The 21,676-nt window shown below is 52.9% G+C and overlaps 1 protein-coding gene across 1 annotated transcript in view; it reads left to right on the top strand.

Annotated features, from left to right (window-relative positions):
• LOC127331982 (zealexin A1 synthase-like) overlaps window positions 1-17,521 on the top strand; it is a 31,140-nt gene extending 13,619 nt beyond the window's left edge. The window contains exon 2 of the mRNA XM_051358223.2: window positions 16,736-17,521. Coding sequence (XP_051214183.1) covers window positions 16,736-17,368 — 633 coding nt within the window. The 3' untranslated portion in view covers window positions 17,369-17,521. The remainder of the gene's footprint in view (window positions 1-16,735) is intronic.
• Window positions 17,522-21,676: the final 4,155 nt, after the last annotated feature.

The raw sequence follows: 21,676 nt of genomic DNA, 5'->3' as shown, positions 1-21,676 counted from the left end.
CTCGAGCAAGTTGTTGTAAGGGCTGTGTCCAAATTTAGTCAGCAGAGAAACCGCCGGCGCTTGGAGCGCGCCCGCGCGAGGGACTTTCCCAGCGCACGCCTTAACTTCGACGACCCGAGACGGAGAAATCCGGGTCGCCCGAGTCCAAAACCCCGACATCCCGGAAGGAAGTCGGGCTGCTGCAGATAGAACAGCGCGCGGAGCACCACCGCCACCCCCACCACCACCACCCGAAGTTCCTCGGGCAGAGGTCGACGCCAACGGCCTACCACCGCACTCGTCTCCAGCCGACAACGTGGCAGCTGCGCAGGCCGTCCTCGCAAGAATCCCGAAACGGGAGACGGCGCGATCCTCGTCCAGCACGCCAAGGCTTTGGTAGCCAAGGCATTGGAGCAGCAGCACGCCGCAGCCGACTCGCAGGGCGACTCTATTCGCGCACATCCGCCAGTCGCGCGGCGTCGTCAGACGCGGCAAACCGCGCTATCGTCAACGCCAAGAACGGCCCGCCGCCAGCACAGCGCGAGGCCCACTCGTCGAACAACCGAGTCGAGCCGCGCCCCGCGCGGGTGAGGGTCGCCGCTAACGGGCCGCCGCCGACGCCCGAACCCACATCGTCAACGACCAAGAATGGCGGGCGCGCAATCGGTTGAACGACCGCCACGCCGCTGAAGCCCCGCGCCGGAGCGCGTTCACCCGAATCGGCCCCGCTTGCTTCGGGCCGATGATTAGAGGCGAGCCGCACCGTGGGGTTCAAAGGACCCCGCGACATCGAGAAGTACGATACAAGCATTGACCCCACTGTCTGGATCGACTCGTACGCCATGGCAATGGGGATCCAGGGCCACTCCGAGTTACTCGCAGCGCGATACCTGCCCCTCATGATGGACGGCGTCAATCGCCATTGGTTCAACACCCTCACCGTCAACAGCATTGACTCCTGGAAGAAGCCCGCGCCGCGTTCATCCAGCACTTCGCCAGCGCATACACCCGTGCCACAACCATAGAAGACCCAGATCGCTGCGTCCAAGGCCCGCGCGAGTCGACCCGCCGGTGGGTGCAGCGCCGGCAGGACATGTGGACGACCTCCGGCGGCATCGCACGGACACGGCAATCTATCGCTTCCGACGCTGCTGCCGGTACGAACCACTAAGCGCCAAGCTCCGTCGCGTCAGCAGGGACAATATCTCAATCTCCGAGCTCTTCGACATCGCCACCCGCTACGCCGATGAAGACCCTACAGTCGACTCGGACGACGAGTACGGTCAACGACGCAATCGCCGCCCTGCGCACACGGAGCCTCGGCGTGGCGACTACCGTTTCGCCGGCCGGTCCAACAACGGCAAGCGCCGCGAGAGGGAGGACACAACGAGCTAGTTGCTACCACCGATTACGAGCAGCGAGCCAAAATCGTTTCGGCGCGACACTCGTCCACCTCGGGAGGATCGGCCTCAGCCCAAGCGCTTCGACGCCCGCAGCCTCCTAGACGCACCATGCATCTATCACAGCAAGGAGGGCAAGCCCGCCAACCACACGACGGGAAATTGCTACTCCTCGGCGGATAGAAAGAGCTCGCCGCGCCAAGGAAAACGACGGCGGCAACCAGCACAAGGAGCGCGCCAAGGACCAAGACCAGCACAAGGGAGAGGGCTTCGGTCGCAGCGCCGGCTCGCTCCACACCTTCACCGGGGTCGGCGACAGGCGGGACAGGAAGGTCCTCGCAAGGGCAGTGGCGGTACACGCAGTCATACTTTCCGACGTACCCCGGTGGCTCAACTGGTCCGAGCAAAGCATTACCTGGAGCCGCGAAGATCACGCCCCCCGCATCGAGTACCCCGGGCGAGTGGCGCTAGTCGTCAGGCCCAAGGTCGCCGACTACTGGCTACCAAAACCCTGATGGACGGGGGAAGCTCCATCAACATCATGTACTACGACACCTTCCAGCGGCTTGGCCTGCCGGACTCACGCCTTGAGAACACCAAGGTCACGTTCCACGGCATCGTCCCCGGGCGGAAGGCCTTCCCGATCGGCAAGGTGACGCTGCCAGTCACCTTCGGCACGCCCGTGAACTACCGTACCGAGCGGATAACGTTCGAGGTGGTGAACTTCAAAAGCTCTTACCATTGCGTACTCGGCCGACAAGCGTTCGCCCGCTTCATGGCGACCCCACACTACGCGTACAACATGATGAAGATGCCAGGGCCTCGAGGCGTCATCACCGTCCATGGCGACCCGGAGATGGCATTGGAATGTGAGGACGACAGCGCCAAGCTCGCCGACGCCGTCATCGCCGACGAACAAGACAACTCCGCCGAGCTCGCCAAGTACCCAGTCGACCGCAACGACCCCGCCATCCTGGAGAAGCCAACCGAGCTCGACTCGTCCGCAGCAACCTTCAAGGCCGCAGCAGGCACCCGCCAAGTAGATCTTGTAGAAAACGATCCAAGTAGGCAAGTTACCATTGGGACGGGCCTGTCCGCCCAATAGGAAAGCGCGCTCATCAAGTTCCTCCGTGAGAATCGAGATATCTTTGCATGGAAACCATCTGACATGCCAGGTGTCCCGAGAGAACTTGCTGAGCACAAATTACACGTCGATCCCACCGCGCGACCCGTTAGGCAGGCAATGCGCCCTGTGGGAGAAGAACGGCGACGCGCAATCGCCGAAGAAGTAAACCGGCTGCTCGCTGCCGGCTTCATCATAGAAATCAAGCACCCGAAATGGCTGGCAAACCCAGTCCTAGTGCTAAAGAAGAACAAGACGTGGCGAATGTGTATCGATTACACAAGCCTCAACAGCGCGTGCCCCAAGGACCCATTCGTCCTACCGCGAATCGACCAGATTATCGACGCGGTCGCCGGTCCGAGTCGCTATGCTTCCTTGATGCATACTCCGGGTACAATCAAATAAAGATGGCCAAGGAAGACCAAGAGAAGATCGCATTCATCACACCCCTAGGCGCCATCTGCTACACGTCCATGACCTTCGGCCTCAAGAACGCCGGAGCAACGTACCGGCGGTGCATGAACAGCTGCTTAGAAAGCCAGATCGGCCGCAACGTGCATGTCTACATCGACGATGTGGTGGTCAAATCGACTCGACGGACCGACCTCGTCGGCGACCTCGCCGAAACATTCGCCAACTTACGGCGGTACAAGATCAAGCTCAACCCTTTGAAGTGCACCTTCGGGGTTCCATCAGGACAGCTGCTAGGCTACGTCGTCTCCAAGCGAGGCATCGAACCTAACCCGGAGAAGACACTGGCGGTCATGCGCTCCAAGCAGCCAGCATGCCTAGTCGACGCGCAAAAACTCGCCGGTCGAGTCGCCGCCCTCGCCGCTTCATACCCCGGCTCGGAGACAAGGCCATGCCACTATACCGCTTGCTCAAGAAGTCGGAATCATTCCGGTGGACAGACGAGGCGCAGCGGGCCCTAGAGGAACTCCAGCACGCCCTCTCGAATGCCCCTATCCTCGCGGCCCCGCTGCCAAAAGAAACCATGCTCCTATACGTCGCCGCGTCGAACCGCGCTATAAGTGCAGTCATGGTCGTCGAACGGAAGGAGGAAGGAAGGGAGCAACTGGTACAACGCCGGTCTACTACATCAGCGAAGCCTTAATCGAATCCAAGCAACGGTATCCACACTACCGAGAAGCTGGTGTACGCCGTCCTCGGGGCCCAGCGGCGGCTGGCCCTTACTTCCACGAGCACCCCATCAAGGTAGTCGCCTCAACACCACTCGCCGACATCATCCGCAACCGCGACGCAACGGGCCGGATCGCCAAGTGGGCGATCGAGCTCGGCGTCCACAACATCACCTACGAGTCACGCCACGCCATCAAATCTCAAGCACTCGCCGACTTCCTCGCCGATCGGGAAGAGGCCCAGCAGCCAAGCTCCCCGCGGACCTCAAACATTGGACGTTGCACTTCGACGGTTCTAAAACCTCGAAGGAGCAGGCGCGGGAGTCGTCCTCACATCACCAAAGGGCGACACGGTGAAGTACGTCCTGCAACTCAGATTCGAGCCATGCACCAACAACATGGCCGAGTACGAGGCGCTCTGCACGGCATGCGAGTCGCAAAAGAGATGGGCGCAACACGGCTGCGCTGCCTCGGCGATTCCGACCTAGTCGCCAGCCAAACTTCCGGCACCTGCGACGCCACGTACGCCAACATGATCGCATACAAACGCGCCGTCGACCAAGCCGGGCGCTAGCTTCGCCGGTCACGTCGTCGAGTGGGTTGACAGCGCAAGAACGAAGAAGCCGACGCGCTAGCCAGAATCGGGTCCAAGCGACTTCAACCTCCTCCGGGCGTCGTCCTGGACATCCTCAGCCACCCCTCGGTGCGCGCGCACCGCGCGAGCTGGACATTGCCGAGCCACCTGCTCCCGACTCCGCCTTAGTCGCACTCGCCGTCGACAGACCGATTGGACCGAGCCATACATAAGCTACCTCGAGAGCCAGGCACCGCCGATGGATGAAACCAAAGCACGCGCCATCGTGCGCAGATGCAGAGTCCTTCACCATCATCAACAATGAGCTATACAAGCGCAGTTGTCTCGGGAGTGTTCCAACGATGCGTCACCACGGCGGAAGGGCGCAACATTCTCGCGACATCCACGCAGGGATCGCGCCACCACGCAGCGCGCGGTCAATCGTCGCCAAGGCCTGTCGTCACGGCTTCTACTGGCCAACAGCCCACGAAGACGCAATCGCCCTTGTCCGTTCATGCGCCGGGTGCCACAAGCAGGCAAGCCCGTCGCACCTGCCCGGATCGGCATTGAAGACCATCCCCTCACCTGGCCCTTCGCCGTATGGGGCATGGACAAGGTGGGAAAATTCAAAAACGGCCCCCGGCGGATATACTCACCTCCCGGTAGCGGTGGACAAGTTCACCAAATGGGTAGAAGCAAAGCCCATAAAGAAGTGCGACGGAAGACGGCCACAAAGTTCCTACGCGAGCTCATCTATCGGTACGGCTACCCTCACAGTATCATAACCGACAACGGCACCAACTTCGCCAAAGGGGAGATGGCTGACTTTTGCGAAGAAAAGGGCATCCGACTCGATCTCGCCTCAGTCGCCCACCCCGAGTCGAACGGCCAAGCGAAAGGGCAAACCAGAGCATCCCGCACGGACTCAAACCACGCCCGGTCGTGCCCCTAGAGCGCGCAGCCGGCTGCTGGGCGAGGAGCTCTCTTCGCACTATGGGGCATCCGCACAACGCCTAACAGGTCAACCGGCTTCACGCCTTTCTTCCTGGTATATGGCGCCGAAGCCGTCATGCCCACGGACATCGCCTACGACTCACCTCGGGTCGCCAATTACGCCGAAGAAGACAACGAGCGAGCTCGCCAAGATGACATCGATCTCCTCGACGAGGCCGAGAGACCTCGCACTCTCCGTAACCGCCATTTACCAGCAGGACCTCCGTCGCTACCACGATCGCCGCGTTCGGAGTCGCTTCTCCTTCCAAGTCGGCGATCTGGTACTCCGGCTAATCCAGGACAAGAAAGGGATGCACAAGCTGTCCCCGCCCTGGGAAGGACCATTCGCCGTCAGCCGCGTACTCGGCAACGACTCCTACTACCTCATCGACGTCCGCAAGGACGACAAAGGCGAGCCGCTCACTAAAGAGGTGGAGCGCCCCTGGAACATCAACCTCCTCCGGCGGTTCTATACCTAAGGGAAAAATGTAATCCGAAAATTCAGAGGGTAATAAAAATCGCCGACCATTTTTTGATCTCAAGCTCCGACTACCTCCCCTTCACCCGCCAAATATCGTCATCTCTCATCCCGGGACATACCGGCTTAGTCGCCGCGACAAGCGACTAGGAACTGAGAGACCTCCGGTCGCCGCTGCTGGAAGAGAGAAGTCCACGATCGGCCAAGTAGCCGGGCTAACACGGGATGGCGGCGTGACCGAGGCGCAACACCAGGCCCGGTCACCCACCATCTCTCACGCCATCGGGTGAAAACGGCGACTGGAACCCACAGCAGGGCCGCACGCTCGGCCAGCCCCACGGGCCTCGGCGACCGCCTTGTGCTACGTTATAAAGCACACCAATGCCCTCCTCTACCTTAGGTTGGCGAATTGCGCGGCTAAGTACTTCGACTAGGGACCCCGCAAAACGGACCCGCGGCTCGCCAAGGAAAATACGCCCGCAATGATCCCCTTTGGAGTCGCCTAGCGACCGGCTCACCGAGCCACGACGAGTGGCGCGCTACATCCGAACAGCGAAAAATACAACACACCACTACTCCACCCATGAGGGTGCTATTCGTACTATAATGACTACGCATCGCGATCGGGGACGCCCAGCTCGAAAAGGAAAACAGTCAAGTCGATAGCCTTCATTGGGGTCGCAAGGCGGCCCGACACGAAGGCCATGGATAGTCGGAACCAACTCCAATGCATCGCCGTCTCAAATAATGCAAAAGCAACCACCGAATCACATTTAAGCAAAAGTCATCATTCTATTTACAACTAACACCCGCTCGCGAAATCTAGCTACTTCTTACACAGGTACTCAGAAACTACGAGGACGACCCGGAGCCCCCTCTACGACAGGCTCGACGCCGTCATCGCCGTGACGAAATTTCGGCGTGTACACCACGACCGGATATGTAGACAGCGAGCCGGCGGCAGCAGCATGGAAGAGGCGCTCCGCGGGGTAGTCCACCGGGCCCGGCTCCTTCTCCGCGTCACCAGGAGCCGCTTGGCTGGGGATATGAGTCTCCAAGTCCGCGGTCGCCGCACTCGGTCGGCGAAGGGGCGCACCGCATCCATCAGCCGCAGCACTTCGGCAACATCGAACTCCCCGCCTCCGAGGGGAAGCCAGCGGTGACCTCCTCCACGTCGAACCCTTCGTAATAATGCGCCAAGACCATGCTCGTAGCCATGGTAATGCCAACGCGGCAGGAAGAGCGACGAAGCCAGTCAACAACAGCCGGAATGTTGGACACGGCCTTGAAGACGGATGGCGTGTCCCGCGGAATCACCTCCCGCGGGCTCAGGTACTGGAGCGCGGCAAGTATCTCCCCCGCGCAGGCGATGATACGCGCGGTCGCGGTCGACAGGCATTCCCGTGGAGTCGCCGTCTCCACGAAGTCGCACGTACCTGCAGTCAACAACACAAGGAAAAGGGAAAAATGAGAACTTCCCCTTCAACGCCGACTCGCCACGCTCGGGGACTGGCCCCCGAGGCCGACTCGCCACGCTCGGGGACTGGCCCCCGAGGCCGACTCGCCACGCTCGGGGACTGGTCCCCGAGACCGACTCGCCACGCTCAGGGACTGGCCCCCGAGGCCAACTCGCCACGCTCGGGGACTGACCCCCGAGGCCGACTCGCCGTGTTCAGATACTCAAACCCCCGGCAAATAAAACAAGAAGTGCGACAACAAGAACTTACCAAGAATCTGCCGCGACATCTCCCTGACGAAAGCCTCGAAGTTGGTCTTCTCGGCCTGCACCGCCAGACGATGCCCTCGGACGCCTCCTTCTCCGCAGCAAGTTCTTTGGCGTGCTGCTGCTTCAAGGCCGCCACCTCCTCCCGCAGACGCGGCAGCCCCACGTGCGAGTCCCGCGCATCGCCGCGGCCTCCAGCTTCACCTTGTATTCGGTGATGACGTCCTCCAGCTCCCGGCCCTTCGCTCCAGACCTTCGTCAATTCCGCCACCTCCGCTTCGCCCTTTTCCGGGCCTCTTCGGCCTGCTGCGCCCGGAACTCGGCTTCACGGTAGAAGGACTCCTTGACGAACCCTTCCCGAGCCTCGGCAAGAGCCTTTGCCTGCGCCTCTGCTACAAGAAAAGGAAACGGTGAGAACGAACGCCCGGGCCAGTGACACTGAATGAGGACGGCGAGTGGGCATGACTTACTGCCCAGGGCAATCAGCTTCCGGTTCTTCTGCGCCGCCTCCTCCACAAGCGCGGTCAGCCGCTTAATCTCCGCCTACGGAAACCAAACAAAAATGCCAAGGTCAACAAACAAAAAGCAAATAGAGACTCGACTCGCCCTTTCAGACCAAGTCGACCCTCGGGGACTGGGGGTGACTAGGCCACGTGTTCAGCGACACTTACCACATGCGCCTCGCCAAGCGCCGTGTGGAGCTCAGTGAAGGTCAATGAAGACGGCGGCGGATGACGCGACTCGGTCGCCCCGTCCGCTCGCATCACCGCCTCAGTCGACGGAACCTCGCCCGTCCGCGTGTCGGTGTCGCCGGGCGGGCGCGGTCCCTGGCGGCCTTGGACCGGCGCTCTTTCGGTGGCTCCGACAGACCGCCCTCCTCGACGATGTCCTCTTCAACTTCGGGTGCCTTCGCCCCTCGGTCGATCCAATGTCGGTCGACTCCTCCTCCACCACGTGCGGAGCAACGTCCGGACCCGTCGCCGCACTCGCCATGCCCCCGCGAGCCATGCTGGGTAGAGGAAAAACGTTGGCGGTGGGCTCGACGTGGCTAGTGCTCTCCTTCTCCGCTTGACTCCCGGCGGCGGGCTCTTCTGGAGCCGACCCCGCACCCCCAAGGTCGGACGGCGCCGCCTTCCTCTCCGCGGCTTTCTTCTTTGCCTCGGCCGCCTCGTGGCCGCCACCCCGGCCGCGGGCGGCTTCGCCAAGGTCTTCTTCTTGGACCTACAGAGAGGCGAGGTGAGTCGACACTCAGTCCGATCGCAGGAAGGATAAATTCGACAAGAAATACTTACTTCACCGTGGGAATCGCTTTACGCCCGGACCGGCCCGAGCTCCCGCATCGATCGCGTCCTTCAAGGGACGCTGAAGCCTCATGGACCCTTCCAGAGAGTGGGGCGCAGCCGCTTCGATAGCGGCTCGGCCCCTTCCTTGGAGGGCTCCGCCTTGTCCTCCGGACGGGAGGTCGCCTCCTCTTCGCCCGCGCCCGGGACGAGGACTCGACACCCCTCTTCGACCCGCGCGGGAGTCCGATGAAGTCCCGCGCCTCCGAGTCCGACTCGGTGCGCTCCTCCTCCTCGTCGACCTCTTCCTCCTCGCCTTCGGTCATCTCCGGTGGTTCCTTTCCGGCGAGAGGAGGGAGGTGGTCCGCGATCTTCCGCCAACGCTGCAATCGAATCAAAGGAACAAGTCGAAAGGAAGAAGCGCGGCTAAGCCGTGCGAAGTCGCCATGCGAAGCATTACCCGAGGCGCTGGGGTGTCTTCGGTGTAGGGCTGCCAGCCGTGGTCGAAGGAAGTAAAGGTGGGGGTGGTGTTCTTAGCGGGCGCGTTCCGGTACTCGCCCTCGTCCCTCTCGGTCGCGGTGGACCGGGTGCGGGCGTTCTGTCGCGGGTCGTCCCACCGGGGGTGAGGTCGGCACCGCAGGGGATCAGCCGCCGGCCAAGCCAACAGTTGTACATGTCGACCGCCGTCGGGCCGTCATCTTTTAGCGCCTGGATCGCTTGGCGCATATCCTTCACCACCTTCTCTGCTCGCGCGGCAGCCGACCGGACATTGAGGCGCCGCGGGACGCTCGGCTCGGGACTGTATTGGGGAATGCATACCTCGCCCGGGGAGTGTACTCCTTGGCGTAGAACCAGAAACGACGCCAGCCGATCGCGCCTTCTTGGGGAGCGCCATGTCGATGAATCTTTCCCCGGACTTCACCTGGAAGGTGATCCCCCCGTTCGGGATGAGTGCTTCGCTGTTCTTGCTGGCCCGAGTCGCCCGCCCGTGGAAGATGGACACCCACAGCGGGAAGTAGGGCGGACAGCCCAAGTAGCATTCGCACAGCGCCACGAACAGAGAAATCTGCTGGACGCTGTGTGGCCCGAGGTCGGAAACCTTGATGCTGTAGAAGGCCAGCAACTGCCGGAGGAAATCGGAGGTGGGGAGAGCGAACCCGCGATCGAGGAAGCTCATGAAGATCACGAACTCCCCAGGCCGTGGGAGGGGCTCCGTCTCGTTCGCCGGCGGAACCCGCCATCGCTCCCGGTTGAACTCCGGGATGACTCCGGAGGCGACGTACGGGAGGAGAGACTCCCGCGTGACCTTCGACTTGCCCCACCCCTTCGCCGCCATGGATGCGTGTGGAGTGTGGAATGAAGATGAGATGAAGAGAAGATGGGGGATGAATGCGGAGGAGTGTTGAACCCTAATCCTAGGGGCGACCCTTTATACCGCCCGCACTCGCTCAGATTGAGGATGAGATCTGTTCGTTGAATTGTCCCGGAATCGCCGCCCCGCAATCAACGGTCGAGATCTGCGCCGTCACCGGCTGAATAGCCGTTAAACTAGCCGTTAGCGGTCACGTCGAGCCCAACGGTCAACAACATGCAGACGGTGTGCGCCTCGGTCAACGTGAAATCTAGCCGTTGGCCTCTCCACGTGTCTCTATGGTGACTACGCGTCGACTGGCAAACGGCGACTGGCTAGAGCCGACTGTCACACGCCGACTGACTGATCAAGTTATGGCGACTGAGACTGCCACCGCACCCGCGACTTTATCTTTGGAAGCCCGGCGGCGACTCATCTTGATCCATCACCGCGCCGACTGTCACACGCCGACTGACTGATCAAGTTATGGCGACTGGGACTGGCGACCCACCCCCTATGAAGAATGAATAACCCTCCATCAACCAGATGAGGAATAACCCCTTCAATTTGGCCCTCGGACTTTGCACGTTCAATCAAGACAGCAAGCATATCTACCACTATATTAAATAGCACTGGCGATAATGGATCTCCCTATCTTAGAACTTTCTTAGTCTGGAAGTATTTGCCCACATCATCATTGACTTTAATGGCAACACTTCCACCCGAGATAAAACTATTGATTAACGCACGCCACTCGTCAGAGAAGCATTTCATTCTGAGAGTTTGATGTACAAAAGACCACTTAACCTTATCATAGGCCTTTTCGAAGTCAATTTTTAAAATGACTCCATTCAACTTGTTTCTATGCAATTCATGAACAGTTTCGTGGAGGACTACATCCCCATCCAGAATATTCCATCCTTGCATAAAAGCAGTTTGAGAAGGTCTAATTAATCACGTGAGCTGCCACTGAATTTAATAGGATCGTGGAAACCTTAGTGAATATTTTAAAGCAAATGTTAAAAAGACAAATAGGATGGAATTGTTGAATCCTTTCTACTTCATTAACCTTGGGAAATAAGATAATCTCACCAAAGTTAAGCCTAAAAAAATCTAGTTGCCCAACATGTAGATCCGCAAAAAGATCCAACAAGTCTACCTTGATGACCTCCTAGAATGATTATTAAAATTCAGTTGGGAACCCATCAGGGCCAGGTGCTTTATTATGCTCCATTTGGAAGACAACTTTTCTTACTTCCTCCTCAGTGTAAGGCGAAGTAAGAAAATTATTCTCCGGTAGAGTGACTTGGGGGATATCCTCCGTTCTTGTCTCATCTAACGAAAAATTGCTTTCCTCTGGAGCACTAAAAAGCCCTTTGTAATAATTTGTGATAAATGACTTTAGCTGCTCATGACCCTCAATCGTACCCTCATCCTGAACTAGAGTACGAATAAGCTTCTTCATGTGCATGCCATTGGCAACAGAATGGAAGTACCTTGTATTCAAATCTCCTTCCAGAATAAATTGGGCCTTAGATCGCTGGTACCTTCAGCTCCTCCTCCCGCAGTAATTTTGCGATTTCCGCATTATATTGGCTTTTTTGCTCAATCTCTTGTGCGGAAAGCGGTCTAACTTCTGCTTTGGCTTCGAGGTCATCTATAATAGATGAAATTCGCTACTTTTCTTTTTTAAGAATACCAGTTGTATGTCTTGCCCATCCCCTGAGGTGTTTTCGTACCGCATGCATTTTGGTATTCCACCTCTGTATCGGAGACAAACCCACAACCGGTCTATCCCATACCTTTTTAACCATGGTTTGAAAACCTTCTCGATTCAACCAACCGAGTTCAAATTTGAACCGGCGTTTGATCGGAGGTCTAGGTAAACCAGTGGATAATAAGATGGGAGCATGATCCGAGAATCCAACAATACGTTCTAGCGCGCGTACCGTTACCATTGGAAATTTCAATTCCCAGTCGGTATCCATTATTACACGATCTAGCTTTTCATATGTTGGTTCTGGAAGGCTATTAGCCCAAGTAAATCGTCTGCCAGTCATTGACACCTCCCTCAAGTCCAAGCTGTCAATGATCGCGTTGAACAGGAAAGACCAATGATTGTCAAAACTGCCCCTACTCTTCTCGCATGGGAATCTCAGCAAATTAGAATCCCCCCTATGAGAATAGGATGAGTGTTTTCCTTTGCTAGATTCACCAATTCACGAAGAAAGACGGCTTTATAAGCTTTCTGACCAGCACCATACACGGCTACAAGACTCCATATGAAATTGTCAGCTCTATTACGGATGTGGAATTTGATATGATATTCCCCAACCGAATGTGCTAACACTTCCATAGAGTCAGTTTTGACAACGAGTAAAATACCACCTGAACGCCCACGAGGTGGACAGGATAACCAAGTAAAGTCTATACCACCGGAAATACGGTTAGGAAGACTTTGCGAGAAATCCCGCCGCCCCATCTCAGAAATAGCCAAAAAATCCAAACTATGATCCCTAACGCAATCAGCAAAATGTAAGTGTTTAGCCAAGTCACCAAGACCTCTGCTATTCGCAAACATGCCATTCATTGGGAAACAATTGGATATTTAGAAAAAAAATTCCGTTTCCGCGGTATTTTGTTAGAGGGAGATTTGGATTTACGACGAGATGCCTTTAAATCATATAAAGAGTACATGTCGTCCTCATCCAAACCCACCTCTGACACATCACAAACTAGATGAGAAAGAAGCTGACCATCTGATGTGGCAATCGCTTCATCCTCATCCAAGTAAGTGGAGTCCAACCTAGCTGAAGCTTTTGGAATAACCGTAAAACGGTCAAATTCCATATGCTTCAAGACCCTAGTTGAAACAGAAATCTCCTTTTCTGAACTACCAAGACTAACTCCTAAACCATTAAGCTTAGAAGAAATAATAGGTGATGAAAAAGATAAAAACGATTTAGATTTATGAAAAGAAATCATACCATCGAAGTCGAGATTTTTTGCCGCCTTACGGCGCATCGCCTTCTGCATGGTATCATCCTTCGTCATCGTCCCACCACCCACATCCATACCAAACCTCCCACTCCGCCTAACCGGAGTGACATACCCAGCATGGCAGTCAGTCGACGGTACAGGTGTGGGCGGTGGCTGAACGTTCGTAGGCGTAGATGGCGGGGAAGGTAAAAGAACCGGCAACGGTGACACCGTCGGTGAAGCAGGTGTCGAGGTAGAAGTAGGTGGGGGGCCGTGGCTGTCCGTGCCACTGAAGCAGTCGGACCCAAGGCCGCCCCTCCCATAGTCGGCGTCGAAACCGCGGTGGTGTGAGAAAAGGGCGATGTAGCAGCCCCACACTCCACCGCCATCTCGCCTCCTCCATGCACCATCTACACCATCCCGAACGCCGCAGCATCCGCGGCCGTGGGAGGGGGCACAGGCGAAGTAGCAACCGCCTCAACCACCGCCACCCCACTTGCAAGGGGAGGCGAGAGGGCACCTTCCGGCCCCTCCAGCATAGCCGAACTAAAGAGGGAGGAGGTCGGCGACGTCGTAGCAGCCCCCTCTCCTCCAGCTGCACCTGCAAAGCCTCTGTAGGCCTAGGAGGGGAAGAAGACATCTCCAACGCCCCCTGCATGTCCGCCTGCGAGTCCGATGGGACAACGTCCAAAGCAAACTGAGACACCACCGGTCTCCCCACTAGCTGCGGTGAAACTCTGCGGATCCTATCAACAATCTCCCTGCCTCTCGGAGTCCTAGGACTTGCGTTATATGGTGTAATGACTGGGAATAAAACATGAGAAACCGATACCGACTTCCCATGACTAGCTGAGGAAGTGGGCGCAGAAGTGTCCACCTCCATATTAGAAGTTTCGGGCGCCAGTGCCCCAGATGGTCCAACAGCGTCATCATCCTTATCATTACCCAGGTCCTCCTCATCCATATCATCACCCTTCCTCCTCCAGAAAAAACTGAGAGAAGACCGGATCCGCAACGAACTCAGCCGGCTCGTGACGGAACACAAAGGTAAAAAGCTTCAGCTTGACAGCGCACGCCACAACAAGGAACGGTTCAATATCATCCACCTGTGCCTCTAACGCCTTGGGGTTGACCATAGCAACAAGAATGCGCACCACCCCACGGCTCCGCATAGTGACAAGATCAACATCAAGCGGAACACCAAGAAGAGTCCCGACCGCCCATAAACCACGGAAGTGCCTCACTGTGTAAGGCACCCCCTCCACATGTACCCACACAGGCTTGAGCTCAGATTTGTATTCTATATCCTGAGGCTTCCAAATAGTGACCGAAGCTGTTGCCTTATAAGCCGGCACACCCATCTGAAAACCATCGACACGCTGAAGATCCGCCGCTGAGGGGAAGCCAATGAGAAAAGCATCATCCCCGTGTGCAACCGTCTCCCACTTCCACTGCCCATTAAGCGAACAAATCCTCTTCATCAAATCTTGAATCGCCTTTACCGGTACCTTGTCCTCAGAGATGGACACCAGAGCAGTAGGAGAGCAAGTCGGTGTGTTATTTTAATCTTTGGGTTGCTTTCTAGTTTAGTCTGAGTCAGATTAGGAACAACACAAACCGTTGGGTTGTTGAGTGGCTTATGTGTTCTACCAGCGCTCTGTAATGTTACTCCTGCAGCCGTGTGATTTCCTTTAGGAAATTGCCTCAATTTAATGGTACATGCGACGAATCTTTGGTCCGTTAAATATTTTTACTAAAAACTTGCTCCAATACCGGACTATAATACTCGGCTTTGTACCAGGGGCACATCACTGCTCCCATGACAAGAATTGTCCTTGTTGGTTCTAAAAAAAAACCAGTTTGTCTTCTTAGAAAAATAAAAGGCTAGATATTTGTTTAGTAGTTTATTTTAACAAAACCAAATTAAGGTGTAGTGTAGAAAATCATACTATTTAGTACTACGTCTGTTCCAGTGAATAAGACCTATGTTAGTTTTGAAAAGCCAAGCCACATGTAAAGTATGACCAAGCTTTTACAGAAAAATATTAACATGCAAAATATAAACTGAATATAATTAGATACATATGTATCTATCAACACCTATAATATTCTATAGGTGTCAAATAAAATTATATTTCATGATGCATCGTGAAATATAATTTTATTTGATACCTATAGAATATTATAGGTGTTGATAGATTTTTCTAAAATTTGCATCAAGCTTTACTTGGCTAGACTTTAAAATAAACTGTATTCATTGGAACGGAAGAAGTACTTTAAACGACAAGGGGTGCATCATGAATGAACTCAATCTGGTGGGTGCTATGTAGATTGGGTCAACAACTGATACTTCCAATTATAAGAATGGTTAACAAATTTAAGTAGCAAAGTACCAAGTCTAGAAATTGTAGTTAAATCAAGATATATTGCACAGTGATACAAGTGACGCATTTTTTTGTTTGTAAATGCTTCTTATAAACTCTGTCAATAGAAAAGGGTGCCCATACTAAGTATAAAGTAATGTTTAATCAGTCGGAAATGCACTTTTAATCCCATGTGCATATGTCCTGCCACCGGAAAAAAATATTAAAAACATCTAAATAAAATCACTCGTACATATCGACATTCCATGGATGTGCGCACACCATGTCCTGTGTAAAAAGATATAGAAATATCTCCTGAAGATCTGCTTTTAGTACCCAATTTTGTCTTTTTCACATATAACACAAAACAATTTGAATTTTCGTTAAACAACTTTGCGAGCATATCGAGATGTATGTGCCATACTTTTTGTTAAAAAAATGACATTTCAAAATAAGATAAAAGCAGATTAAAAAATCAAACTATTTCAAATTTTACCAAGTATTACCAAAAAACATTAACATGCAAAATACAAAACAGACTGATAGGTAATGAAATATTTTTTCATATGGTATCTCCAATTATCATATTTGTTGAAATTCTTTTCTAAAGGTTTAGTCAAACTTTACTTGGTTTTACCTTTTTTTTAAATGCCTAAAACTTTAGAACGGAGGTAGTATGTGGTTTCATGCATTGTGACAATATAATGTTGTAGACGCATCTTGTCTTGGGGTATGTAATATTATTGTAATATAGCTAGTTACCACCACATTCTATTTTTCATTTATTATCGTATCAAGTCACCAAAACGTCTTGGGTAGTGTGTATTGTTACTACATATGTTACTCCCACTTAGCCTAGCTATCTCCGCCGCCTTGACCAAACTCTCGGGGGAGCACGCACCCCACTGCATGCCTCGTGTCTTAGGCTCCATTATATGCCTCTCATTACTGCTATGCCATGGATCGCGTTGTAGACTCCAGTAACCCTCCTTCTGTTGTATTCTAACCATTGACACGGTGGAGGTCCTCATCATCGGTGAGTGTCCATGGTCGACTCATCTTTTGTCCCCCTATTTTCTTTAAACATTCATGTGCAACAATTTTTTTCGGGACTAGATGGAATCCGTGGATATGCCAGGACATTGGCGCTCACCGGCTTCCACACCCCCCCCCCCCCCTCGCCCCCGCTACCCACTTGCCCCGGGAGTCATCTTCGCTAGTATACTTGTATGTTTGGTCGTGACATGGCAGCAAGTGAATATATGTATATTTCTATTATTGCATATAAATGTACTAAATTATAACTATCACCAACATCATTATTATTATATATTCCATAATTGGTGTTTTCAGGATATGTTTGGTGCTGCCATGGGAACCACAACAACTGCTCTGGAGTGGGCCATGTCGGAGCTTATCAGGCATCCCGAAGCTATGGCTAAGGCACAACAAGAGGTCCGGGCATTGCTAGGTGAAGACAAATTGGTCATTACAAATGGTGACCTTACTGAAGCCCATTACATGCGAATGGTCATCAAGGAGGTCCTTAGGTTGCATCCACCTGCTCCTCTTCTCCTCCGTACAACAATGGAGGACTGCAAAATTATGGGTTATGATATCCTTCAAGGAACAAATGTAGCTATTAATATCTTCACAATTTCAAGGGATTCAAAGTATTGGAGAAATCCTGAAGAGTTTAAGCCTGAAAGGTTCGAGAACAAGAATGTGAACTACAACGGGACTTACTTTGAATTCATTCCATTTGGGGCTGGGCGTCGGCAATGCCCCGGTATTCAATTCAGCTCTTCAGTTGTGGAGATCACATTGGCAAACTTCTTGTATCACTTTGACTGGAAACTTCCTGATGGGGCTAGCTTGGCTTTGTTTGACATGTCCGAGAAATTTCGGATGGCGCTCAGCAGAAGGTATCCCCTCCAGCTCACAGCTGTTCCACATGGGTGGTTGAAAGCTATTTCATCAAATTGATCCGAAGATCGCAATGTATGCTGAAATATCTACACCTCCGGCAGTAGCTTGTACCTTTACACATTAGAATAAGAGAAGGTAACTCCAAATATTATTTTATTGCTTGTATTGTTGTGCATGACCACATCTATTACATTGCAACACGGCATGATTGTAGTGGTCATTTTCTTTCGATAATGAACGCTTTATTACTTAAAAAAGCAATTACATGCGGTCTCTGCATAATCAGGATGCACATAGCCGTTTATAAGTCACGAGTCTAAAGTGTAAAACGCCTAAGATGTAGGAGGGGCTTCAATCCGTAGATTGCTGCCACCCATGTAGGGAAAATTTATCCCTCGTCGCAGCCTCCAACCGTGTAAAGACCTCCGTAAATACATCGCGATTCTCCACTCGATGAAGAGGTAAGCACAAATAGAGAATACATGTATATATGTAGATAACCTGCAAGATAGAGCATTTTTTATCGTTAAATACATAGCCAGAGTGCCCAGATCCCTGCGAGCGCCCCCACCCTAAGAAGCAATTTGAACCTTGAATCGATACCATGAAGCTAATTGCCAAAGACATTGGCCACACTAATCGGAGGATAAAGGCTAGACGCTACTTCGATGATTGACCATATAGATCTCGCAAACTAACAATGGAAGAAAAGGTGTTTGATAGTTTCGTCATGTTGACAGAAAACACAACGAGTACTTCCATGCCAGTTACGCTTAACAAGAATATCTTTGGTGAGGATAACTCCCGATGAAGATACCATCCAAATATTTAGATTTTTAATGGTTTTTTCATCTTCCAAAATTTTCTTATTATTATCAACTGGTACGACAGAATGAAGGATCACATTATATAGGGAATCTACCGAGAAGGTGCTATCTACATGTAGATTCCACCTAATTTCGTCAGGTTCAGGCGATAGTTGTACAACTCTCAGACAATCTATTAGGGAATTCCATGCAAGTAGCCTTTGCCTTAACAAAATCCGTCTCAACCTCACATTCGTAGGTGAGGTAGCCATTATCGTAGCAATGGTATCACTTTTACAACGAACAATACTATACAAAGCAGGATACTGTTCACATAAAGGTGCATTACCTAACCAAATGTCTTCCCAGAACCGTACCCGTGCTCTATTTTTGATTGAAAAAATACCATGGCGGAAAAAGAATTTCTTCACCGCCATGAGACCCGCTTAGAAATACGAATCCCTTGGTTTTCAAACCACTTGGGATAACACCTGATTGTAGTGGCCATGGGGATGAACATATGGAAAAATAACATACTACACGAGCAGGTGAGCTTCGCCGCACCACTGCACATCCTTGTCGCACAGTGTGGCCATCCAATGCTGATAGCTCTTGGTCCATAAACACCTGCACGGAATGACGGAAAGATGGAGCAAATAAAAAAGTTATTCGTTAAATTTGAAAATGGAAAAGCATATGGATCATATATGAATATAAATCACATGGGAATATAAACATGTAAGAAACAGTAAAAAAGAATAACATGTGGAGAAATGCAGTTGTACTTGCACACATGGGTACATTAGCTATCGTGTCCTTCCATCCGCTCACGGTCTTTGAGATTTACAAAAGATTCTCTGAAATGAAATTTTGATTATGCATTTATGAAAGCTAAAAGCTAAATTGATTGGACGAAAAGGTTACGCTGCGACTGTATAGAGAGATTCCCTCACTGCTTTGTATGGGTTGGCTCTTGATCTAATCTTGATTAGAGGAGTCTTAGTTTACTGCAAAGGTTAATTAGTTTTGGTCATGTCTGGCTTGGACAGGCACCATGAGTTGTAGCATTAGGGCATCTCCAGCGGCGCGACGGACCGTTTTCGTCCGCCGTGACCGGAAATGCGTCTGGGGCCTGTTCCAGCGGGGCGACGCAAAGTGACCGGGCCGTCCGCCGCGACGCAAACCTGGCCCAAATATGCGCCAGGTTTGCGTCGCGGCGGACGCTCGGAGGTCGCCCCGAGCGTCCTCCATTTCTTACCCGGTCCCGCATGTCAGGGATAGCGAAATCGACCGCTTCGATTTGCTTCTTGTTCCCCCTTCTTTCCTGCCCTAGTGCGACGGCACCACCCCCACCCCTAGCGCCGCCGTACCGCCGTAGCGCCGCAGTAGTCGGCGTCGGCTCCGTTCTTGCCGCGCGGGAGAGCAGGAGCGTGCTCCGCCGTGTACCTGCCGGCTGTTTTCGGGCGAAACGCTCCCGGTTGCGCCGCCCTTCCGCGCCGCCCACGACCTGTTCGGTCAATTGCGCCGGTAGGTTTCTACTCGTGTTTTCGCCGCTATTGTGCGCGGCCATTGATCCGCAGTTTGTACCCACGTAGATGGACATGTGGCAGATGTTGGACAAGTTCCGCGCGGAGGTCGTCGACTCCTCTTCCGATGAGGAGTCCGATGAGTCGACGCAGATATTGGCAACTACTGCGGCCTCCATGATCCATGAGTTCACCTCTAATCCGGGGCCGCAGCACCGGGGTTCTGTGAAGGGGCGCTCCGAAAACCTGCCGCGCAACAGAGTGGAAGGGCAGGCCCGCCTCCACAAGGACTACTTCCACCTCACCAATCCGATCTACCCGGAAAAATATTTCCAGCGCCGATACATGATGTCAAGGGACCTGTTCTTGGTCATTCTACGGGGCGTCAGAAACTACGACCCCTACTTGTAGGCGCGATGCAACAGGTGCGTTAGGCTTCACCTCCTACCAAAAATGCTCCGCGGCTATTCGCATGCTCTCATATGGAATGCCTGCGGATATATTCGATGAGTATCTTCGAATGGGTGAGAGCACCTGTCTTGAGGCCATGTACAGGTTTTGCCGAGCCGTGTTTGGCGTGTTCGGAGAGTATTACTGTAGGGAGCCAACTTTTGAGGATACAAGGCGCCTCCTGTCTATCAACGAGTCTAGAGGCTTTCCAGGAATGATTGGTAGCATAGATTGCATGCACTGGTAGTGGAAAAACTGTCCATTGGCTGGCACGGATCTGATTGAGCATCAATGGACATTGGCTGGCCATGCAGATCATGCCTAGAGGAGTACTATCTTATTTGCATGCAGACTTTTTAAAATTTAAATGTAATAACTATGACTTCGTTCAATATTATTTTGTTGTTTCGAAACTTCATATTTCATGCAAACGCGGAAATGCGTCGCACCGCTGGAGCCACTCCAAGATGCAAACGGACGCGCGGATAAAAACGATCACTCTCGCGTCCACCGCGCGACGCAAACGGAAATTTCGGACGTCCGAAATGCGTCGCGCCGCTGGAGATGCCCTTACAGTTAATCCTGTACGACAGTTAGCTAGGTGAGTCTAGCCCGGTCTGAACTATAAAAGTAGGAAAATGTGTACTAGTATGGGTTGTACTAGAAGTTCATGTACGATTAGGTCTAGTTTTTCTAGTCGGTTGGCCTAGGCTGGCCATACGTATATATGTACACGTGAGGTTCTATAATAAGAAGTTGTGAGTTGAGAAAAACAGAAAATTAATGAAGAGAAGTTTATCGAGTGCTACACACACCCTTGGTGATAAACTTTATGTTACCATGTGTTCGTCTAGTTTGATGTGATCAATCCGTGGTTGAATTCCAACAATTGATATTAGAGCGAGCCGAAAAAACTGAAATTATGCTTGCTCCGGGAAGGTGACGCTATTAGCGCATCGGGGCGAGCCACCGTCGATCGGCGGAGTGACCAGGTAGAGATAGAGATCGAGGATGGTATCGTTGGCGAGGTGGTGGGCGATCATCTCTCAACGGAGCGACACGGAGAAGACGGCAAGGTCAAGTCGTTGGCAAGGCGTCGGTGGCGGATGATCGTTCATGGAAGAGGTGGTGTCGAGGTGCAGTACCAGTAGTCTCATCAAGATCGTCTTCTGCGAGTTTCGTCAAGGTGGTCTTCAGAGAAGTGTGATGACTCAAAGAGTCAAGTGTGCGCACATTTACACGTGCGGTTGTCGTCATCATCCGTGTGAGTCGTCTTGTGTCCAAGTGCTTGTCTCTGTGAGGATCCGTTGTAGTTGATGCGTGTGGAGGTTGAGGGACTGTCCACAGGTAAGATGTATCACCATGGACGAAAACGCCAAAATAGGTTGGCGGGTAGCCGTTAGCGTGCCTCAACCAAGTCGTCTACCTGTCTCGACAAGAGGATCAATGTTAAATGTGAAGGGAGCGGTAAACCAGATAACGGGAGTTTCTTCAATGAGGTCATGGCTCTACATGAGGCTGAAGTGGATGGAGTAGTCACAAGATAGCCTGCATGTATTGCGTTACGTTGGTCGGTGTGTTCA

This window comes from Lolium perenne, chromosome 2, assembly GCF_019359855.2.
Source record: "Lolium perenne isolate Kyuss_39 chromosome 2, Kyuss_2.0, whole genome shotgun sequence".
Lineage (NCBI taxonomy): Eukaryota > Viridiplantae > Streptophyta > Magnoliopsida > Poales > Poaceae > Lolium > Lolium perenne.
The sequence above is the reverse complement of the archived record's forward strand: the minus strand, read 5'-3'. Positions and strand labels throughout refer to the sequence as shown.